At 37.5% G+C, this 8,868-nt stretch overlaps 1 protein-coding gene across 2 annotated transcripts in view; it reads left to right on the plus strand.

The window, feature by feature from the left end:
• LOC107719558 (guanine nucleotide-binding protein subunit alpha-11-like) overlaps window positions 1-8,868 on the plus strand; it is a 32,674-nt gene that overhangs the window by 16,380 nt on the left and 7,426 nt on the right. Inside the window, exons 2-4 of one of the 2 annotated variants that reach the window (XM_016527002.1) lie at window positions 1,760-1,944; window positions 3,819-3,973; window positions 5,823-5,951. In XM_016527002.1, the coding sequence (XP_016382488.1) occupies window positions 1,760-1,944; window positions 3,819-3,973; window positions 5,823-5,951 (469 nt within the window). Of the gene's footprint in view, window positions 1-1,759; window positions 1,945-3,818; window positions 3,974-5,822; window positions 5,952-6,306; window positions 6,436-8,868 lie in introns of both variants that reach the window. The other variant, XM_016527001.1, reaches the window with a different exon arrangement.

Below are 8,868 nucleotides of genomic sequence, written 5' to 3' on the forward strand. Positions count from 1 at the left end.
AGGCAACGCCACGAAGAGCTCTATGACCAATGCATGGCAAAAAAAATCCCTGGACACAGGATTTTTTTTTTCTTCTGCCATATATGTCTATTCTAGAGACATTTTGTTACACCTTTACTTAGTGATTATTTTGCCTTATGTCTGTTCTAGAGACATGTTACAGCTTTTTGATAAAGCTCTAATTGGTTTTCTTTTGGAAATATGTTTCAAATTCACACTGAATGCATTAATGACTGTAAAGCATGTCTGTGTGTGTCAAAATCGTGATTAAAATCGAAATCGCTAAATTGATCAAAGAAATCGCGATAGTTTTTTTTTTCCATATCGCACAGCCCTAAAAGAAACTCAGTATTGTGGCATTTTCAATTACAAAAAAGAAAAAAAAAGGGTCATTCTGCTGATATGCACGCTTACACCATGTTTCCTTACCTGAAAGGTGGGTTCTTATGTAGCCATTCACGATTTATAGGCCTTTGATCATGGTTTTGAATTAAGTCTCTCTTGTTTGTTTAAATAAATGGCAGTTGTCAAGGATGTCAATACTGGAATCATATGTACGCCGAGATAAAACCTGTGTGACTGGTTATCATACCAATCAAAGCATGACTTTCCTAACTGTTGGCACTGTATTGTCCAGAACATTTTGAAAACTGGAACTGTTACTCGACTTGTTCCCCACCCCCCTGCCGGTCCAAGACCTCCCAAGTTTCCAGGGAAGTTGTATTGTTGAACTTTGGCGATGGCTTAAACATTTTTACTGGCTTGAGTCATCCGGACCTAAGAAATGCACAGGGAGACGTTCCTTTATAGGATTTCTGTTTTAAAGTGCAGCTGTATTCATTTACATTGTGTTAACATGGTTAACGGCATGATTAGATCTTGAACTTGAACATATAAAAGTTTGTATCTCCTCTTTTTAGAAAAGGAAAAGGCTTTTCTGTTTAAGGTTTCTACACTTTTATTTATTTCAATATAGTGTTATTGTAAACCAAGTTAAAATGCATCACATTTTGGTACCTATCACAGATTACAGCATGCTGCTTTTCAGCCCAAATTGTAAAAACTTATTTGTCAAAGTTGTAAATAAAACGGATTATTAATTACAAAGTAAAAATTTTTCACCATCAATTTTCAGTGTAGAAAAAGTGTCCAAAATATTGACAACATAAGAACAGTAAGGATTTATATATAATAAATTATTATACATAGTTCTTTTCTTAATATTTTGGCCCATTAAATGATGATACCAGTGTCGTCTAATAATCTTAATCTTAATAATATATTTTATTTTCAAAATTGTATAGCATTTTTCAAAACACATTGTTTCAAAGCAGCTTACCAGAAAATACTTGTTTTAATGTTACAATTAATAAGTATTCAGTTATCAACCAGAGCTGAGTGTGTTAAAGAAGCGTATTATAGCTGTATATTACTTTCATATGGACATGTTATGTGGTTAGTTAACATTGTGTATTCCATTAAGCAAACAACAAACGTGTTAGGCAGCAGTTACAACTTGTGAATGAATCAACATACAAAACTATTATCCTTATAAAGTTGGCATCATCCGGAGTCTTCGCAAATGTTGTTGTCGTCGTCTAAAACCTTCCAAAGGCTGGATCCAAACTGAGCCAAATACGAAAAAGCTCCAGATAGACCTTGATATCCTTGGTGCTCTCAAAAATCCAGAGGCTGATATGAAACTGGAGTCAAAATATGTTCTAACCCTGTTCCAATGTTGTTGTTTTGTCATCCTCAGGCACGGGCGAGAGCGGCAAGAGTACGTTCATCAAACAGATGCGGATCATTCACGGAACAGGCTACACTGATGAGGACAAGCGCGGCTTCACCAAACTGGTCTACCAGAACATCTTCACCTCCATGCAGTCCATGGTCCGTGCCACCGAGCACCTCAAGATCCCATTCAAATACGAAGACAACAAGGTGACTGCTGCACGCTGAACAATCCCTGGCCGTCACTGCACTGTAATCATCTCTTTGATGCCCAGAGTGCACGTCGAGATGCAAATCAAAACCAGATAGGCCATAAACATGGCTATAAAAAGCACTACAAGCCTCGCTTGTAAATTTTATTGCCGTCACACCATGGTCAGCTGTCTTTCTTCAGTGCAGGGTTACAGTTAATTATTCTCATGTTTTGGTTTTGAAGAATCAGTTAATATTTCCTAAAGAAGATCCTTAAACTTCAACTCGACAACTTGTGACCTAGTTGGTTCTTAAACATTTTTACTGGCTTGAGTCATCCGGACCTAAGAAATGCACAGGGAGACGTTCCTTTATAGGATTTCTGTTTTAAAGTGCAGCTGTATTCATTTACATTGTGTTAACATGGTTAACGGCATGATTAGATCTTGAACTTGAACATATAAAAGTTTGTATCTCCTCTTTTTAGAAAAGGAAAAGGCTTTTCTGTTTAAGGTTTCTACACTTTTATTTATTTCAATATAGTGTTATTGTAAACCAAGTTAAAATGCATCACATTTTGGTACCTATCACAGATTACAGCATGCTGCTTTTCAGCCCAAATTGTAAAAACTTATTTGTCAAAGTTGTAAATAAAACGGATTATTAATTACAAAGTAAAAATTTTTCACCATCAATTTTCAGTGTAGAAAAAGTGTCCAAAATATTGACAACATAAGAACAGTAAGGATTTATATATAATAAATTATTATACATAGTTCTTTTCTTAATATTTTGGCCCATTAAATGATGATACCAGTGTCGTCTAATAATCTTAATCTTAATAATATATTTTATTTTCAAAATTGTATAGCATTTTTCAAAACACATTGTTTCAAAGCAGCTTACCAGAAAATACTTGTTTTAATGTTACAATTAATAAGTATTCAGTTATCAACCAGAGCTGAGTGTGTTAAAGAAGCGTATTATAGCTGTATATTACTTTCATATGGACATGTTATGTGGTTAGTTAACATTGTGTATTCCATTAAGCAAACAACAAACGTGTTAGGCAGCAGTTACAACTTGTGAATGAATCAACATACAAAACTATTATCCTTATAAAGTTGGAATCATCCGGAGTCTTCGCAAATGTTGTTGTTGTCATCGTCTAAAACCTTCCAAAGGCTGGATCCAAACTGAGCCAAATACGAAAAAGCTCCAGATAGACCTTGATATCCTTGGTGCTCTCAAAAATCCAGAGGCTGATATGAAACTGGAGTCAAAATATGTTCTAACCCTGTTCCAATGTTGTTGTTTTGTCATCCTCAGGCACGGGCGAGAGCGGCAAGAGTACGTTCATCAAACAGATGCGGATCATTCACGGAACAGGCTACACTGATGAGGACAAGCGCGGCTTCACCAAACTGGTCTACCAGAACATCTTCACCTCCATGCAGTCCATGGTCCGTGCCACCGAGCACCTCAAGATCCCATTCAAATACGAAGACAACAAGGTGACTGCTGCACGCTGAACAATCCCTGGCCGTCACTGCACTGTAATCATCTCTTTGATGCCCAGAGTGCACGTCGAGATGCAAATCAAAACCAGATAGGCCATAAACATGGCTATAAAAAGCACTACAAGCCTCGCTTGTAAATTTTATTGCCGTCACACCATGGTCAGCTGTCTTTCTTCAATGCAGGGTTACAGTTAATTATTCTCATGTTTTGGTTTTGAAGAATCAGTTAATATTTCCTAAAGAAGATCCTTAAACTTCAACTCGACAACTTGTGACCTAGTTGGTTCTAAACCCCGCTGGAAGTCATTAGTATTACACAGCCATTAAGACGTAAAATGGGCTGTTTACTGTGTAATGTGTCTTTATCCATAGAACAACGCTCTGCTGGTGCGAGAGGTCGACGTGGAGAAGGTTTGCTCCTTCGACCAGCCCTATGTCAGTGCAATAAAGATGCTCTGGGCGGATCCAGGCATCCAGGAAGCCTACGACCGCAGGCGAGAGTACCAGCTCTCTGACTCCACTAAATAGTAAGTGTGTGTGCTGTCATTAGCCATTAGCTCCTTTTAACTTTATTGCTTTTAATTGAGTTGTCGAATGCTACATCTCTTCTTGCGGTCAGTTAGAAGCATATTTGTGACAAGTCATAGATGTATAGATGCAGTATTATGGCCTGTTCACACCAAGAACATAATAACTATATTAGCCTCCACACCAATGGACAATTACATTCTGTTTATTATAAGCGTGCTGCAGTTTTGTCGTCTGCTGCATTAAATGTGAAAGCTCCTTGAAAGTCGGATAAATATAATTGGCTGTGTTTTCCTTTGTGTTTTTATAGCTGTGGTGTGGACTTCCATATTCTCATATGGTTATAGTTTGTCATAGTTATTGTCCTTGGTGTGAATGCGCCTTTGCAATACAGTAAAATCACCTTTTTGTGAAAAATGGCATAATTTAGTTTATCATTACACCCACACGGAATCTATGCTCTTACCTAAACTTCCTCAGAATTTAAGTTTTATATGTTCGTCTTGTTCCAAACTTGTGTACTTTTTTATTTTTTTCAAAAATAAAAGGAGAAATTTTAAAGAATGTTTACGCTGCTTTGTTTGAATACAATAAAAGCTTATAGTGGGCTACTTTTATCGCATATTTTTGCTCATGTGACTTTGTGAAAAGAAAAAAAATGGTAATGTATGTTTTCCTGAGCATCATAGACAAATATATTGTCTTGTGAAATCAGTACCGCCGCTCCCTATACACAGAGTGCATGTGATTGAGAATATGAAAGTAAAAAGCGAGCGCGCATTCAAAAGCGATTTCAATAGCCCGCATATTGATAATAGCTCCCTGATGGCTTCAAATGATGTACAATATAATTACCCAACTATACTGTGTTTGGTAATTATATGCAATTATACTGTGATTGCGAGGCAACACAAAAGCATAGAAACAATTTTTTCTTCCCATCACATATTTTTTCCATCACCATGTCCCTTTAGGGGCTCTGTAGAATGCAGTATTTGGTTTCGGGCACACCCCTAGACCCCACTTTATTGGTATTTAGATAATATAGGCTTCAACTTTAGTCTTTATTCAGTGCATGAAGTATTGAATGAAAAAACGTCTGAAATGTCTGTATTTGTCAAATATTGCATCTAATACACTTCATATGTAATAAAGTACGCAAACACCACACGATTACTTTGGGAACCAGAAAGCGTCTGACTTAAAGTCTTCAACTGTAAGTGGCAAACCTCACCGCTCGGTGAATTCCAGCCGCAGCCAAAGTCAAACACACCTATTGTAATGATTACTTTGGGAACCAGAAAGCGTCTGACTTAAAGTCTTCAACTGTAAGTGGCAAACCTCACCGCTCGGTGACTTCCAGCCGCAGCCAAAGTCAAACACACCTATTGTAACATTTTAATCCCTGTTTCGGAAAAAGCAAACGAAGTGCAGGTCTGAAAATCCCCTTAAATCTCATTTGCACTCATGTGAAAATGCGTTGTGCCAGGTTTGACTCAATGTTGACGCATTGTGGCTTGTAACCGAACAAGTCCCGACAAGTTTCAATGGGAAAAAGAGCAGCGTAAAAATTCTCTAAACTTTCTTTTGTGTTCCACGAAAAAATAGGGTCTAAAACAATGAGGATGAGTCAAAATGTTTGTTTTTAGGTTTGAATATTTACATATTTATACTTTTAATGTACTTTTTTTTAAACCATATTTATATCCGTTCTACAGTTTTTCCAAAACTGCCTGGAAAATATGAAAAGTTCGCAAATTTTTTTTGAGTTTCCGTGTGGGTCTACTTATATAGTTGTGTATATACACACATGTACATGCCTCTGTTTCTCACCGGTTCATCCCACAGTTACCTTAGCGATTTAGAGCGTATATCGACTCCGGGATACGTGCCCAGCCAGCAGGATGTGCTGAGGGTCCGAGTGCCCACTACTGGCATCATAGAGTATCCCTTTGACCTGGAGAATATAATCTTCAGGTATCGCCAACCCCACGGCACACCCCACTGCCGCCGCTGTCTCCTGACCTTTAACCTGCTGCTGCAACTGCACTTCTGCCTTCCCTGATTTCTGCCTTCCCTGATCGCATTCTCACATCCACCCGGGGCTCAACCTTTGCTATTGTTGTTTCTTCGCAACTTTTAAAGAGTGTTGTTTTGGGGGAAATCTCTGTAGAGATCATCAGCGGAGTAAGCAGAAGGTTGTGGGGTTGCATCCCAGGATCCTGAGTGGCGTTCCCTCACTGCTTTTCCAAAGCTCTCAGGCTCTTAAAGGGATCTGCTGCCATGCTTGATTCTTTCTTCTTCCTTTCTCTCCATCTCTCCTTGTCTCTAGCTATCTAAGCGATTTGGACCGTATCGCAGACCCGTCGTATCTGCCGACTCAGCAAGACGTTCTTAGGGTTCGCATCCCTACCACAGGGATTATTGAATATCCCTTCGACTTGCAAAGCATCATTTTCAGGTAGATCATAATGTCGGAGAGGACTCCTTCACCAGTTTTAATGTCTTCATGTTTGTAACATTTTGCGAATCAGTGCATTGATCTGGTCCACTTCGGCCAGTTGAACGAACAAGGTTCGATAAGTTTATCAACTTTTCTGTGACGTTACTGGCTGTTAATGTCCTTCTTAGTCATTAACCTCTTTGCATCATTAACTTCATTAACATTCATCCATTTTTTGTCTTTATCGTTATTTATGCGTACGAAATTCAGGGGATTGAAGGATGATTGGAGACATAAGGGTTCATCCATGTTCTAACCAGAACCAAGTTCTTGGGAGTGATAGCAACACAGTTTTTATGCATTAGAACGATATTGCTTTGTGTTTTGGTTTGCCTTTCGCTTTTGGTTTTGTTTTGAATTTAAAATATATTAATTTAAATACATTAAGCAGTATTAAGCAATCAAATTTTAAAAAGCAGAAGGTGATATGAAGTCTCATTTTTTAAAATTCTTTTTAAGTTTGATGCATTTTTTGTTTGTCTTTTCATTTGATTTGCGTTTTTTTCTCTTTGTTTTTGTGTTTTTGTTTTTGCCTTTTTGCATTTTTTTGTTTTTGTCTTTTCGTTTGATTTGCGCTTTTCTTTTTTGCCTTTGTGTTTTTGTTTTTGCCTTTTAAATTTTTTTTAAAAGTATGTTTATTTAAATATATTAAGCAGTTTTTTGCAGGACAAAACTCTCTCTCTCTCTAAATAATGTCTTAGTTTTTATTTTAAATGCTCTATTTTTTGTTTTGTTTTGCTTTTTTGTTTCACTTGATATTTTTTGAATGCTAGCAGTGTTTTCTTTGGTGAAAGTATCCGCAAATTTGCCAAGCCTACTTTAATAAAGATTTCAATCATGGTTATTATTTGCAGAATGAGAAATTGCAATGGCCTTAGTAGGATATGTAATGCCATTTAAAAAATAAAAAAAAAGTCCATACTACAAAAACTGTATAAAACCAGTCAGAGTTCTTTAAAAGTACTCAGCACCAGACACAGTTTTACCTTTTAAACATTGCAACTCAAGGCCTTAAAGTAGAATCCATTGCACACAAGAGAACATTACCACACAGGCAGGAGTTTGAGCTCAGGCCCTTGAAGGGGGAACGGTTACAAACCACGGCTCGGCAGGTGATGCGGCAATGAGAAGCCCTCCACAACCCCCCTGTTTAGAGCCGAGATGAGAGAAAGCCTCTGAAGAGAGGTGATCACAAAAGCCCGCAAATCGATTGGAAGCCAGCATGTCCAACCCTTCCTACGCACGCTGGCACCAGAAATAACTTCGCTTACAACAAGGTTCCCTCTTGATCCGCACTTGACATGCACAAATAACATTTTTGCGAATGTTTATTGCATTTAAAACAAACAAACACTTTCAAACTACTCTGGAAGGTGGCTGGGTCACATTCCAGGTAAATGTCAAGGTAGATCTAGTAAGTTACCTTCAAGGCCACATTTGATTTCAGGTGACTGCTACTACTGAATGCGGATAACCTGTAGGCGATGTTACGAAATACAGGTGTTTTGGTTAAGTAACCTACATGGTTACACACTAAACTCCTCAACCCCAGCCATTTAAACATTCTATAACAAGGTTGAGTTGTCTTCCTCTCCGGCTCCTCGTCCTCCAGAGTAAGAGAGCTTATCCTCGTAAGTAGGTCAGCTGTACCTCCTGCAGGAACGGAGGCTGGCTGAAGAGGCTTTATTTTAGGTTGTAGCTCCTGAAGGAGTCCATTTATCAAAGCTTTACGCCTGGCCACTAGAAACTGAGCTAGCGAGACTGTGTTGCCTACATAAAATAAAACCCTTCTCTTATGTTTTCCCTCACCGAGCATGAGTGCAGGTGTGATAGGGAAAAAAAAAATAGCACAGCTGAGAATTGCTCCTATTATTTACTTCTGTTTTAGCTGGAATCTCCAGTGAGTTTGTCTTCGTACATTTCCATTAATTTTAGGAGCAGTGAGCATTACCTGACTGCTGACTATGCTGAGCATATTCTTTTAATGCACTTTCATTTTCTGTCCGTTTGCATTAAGAGTGAAACAAAAAAACAGTTTGGTCATTCACCTGCTTTAATGCAACATATAACGCATGTGACTACTATTTGGCTCATTTTCATGTAAAATACAGTTACATGTGGGTGTTTCTTCAACTGTAGGCAGGGTAAATATAATTAAAACTAAAAATATGAAAAAAGTGTCTTTACTTGATAATAATAATAATAAAAAAAAATCATATTTCACCTAGTTACCAAGTTAACATTTCTCATTTTCCTTTAACTTGATGTAAAACTATAAAACTATAGATGTTAAGAAAAATGACACGCTATAAAATTACTAAAACATTTGCTAAATTAAAATGAAAGAGAAATATAAAAATAAAAATGCACTAATTATAAAATATTATATTA

Source organism: Sinocyclocheilus rhinocerous, unplaced genomic scaffold, assembly GCF_001515625.1.
Source record: "Sinocyclocheilus rhinocerous isolate Xijiao unplaced genomic scaffold, SAMN03320098_v1.1 scaffold1294, whole genome shotgun sequence".
Classification (NCBI taxonomy): Eukaryota; Metazoa; Chordata; class Actinopteri; order Cypriniformes; family Cyprinidae; genus Sinocyclocheilus; species Sinocyclocheilus rhinocerous.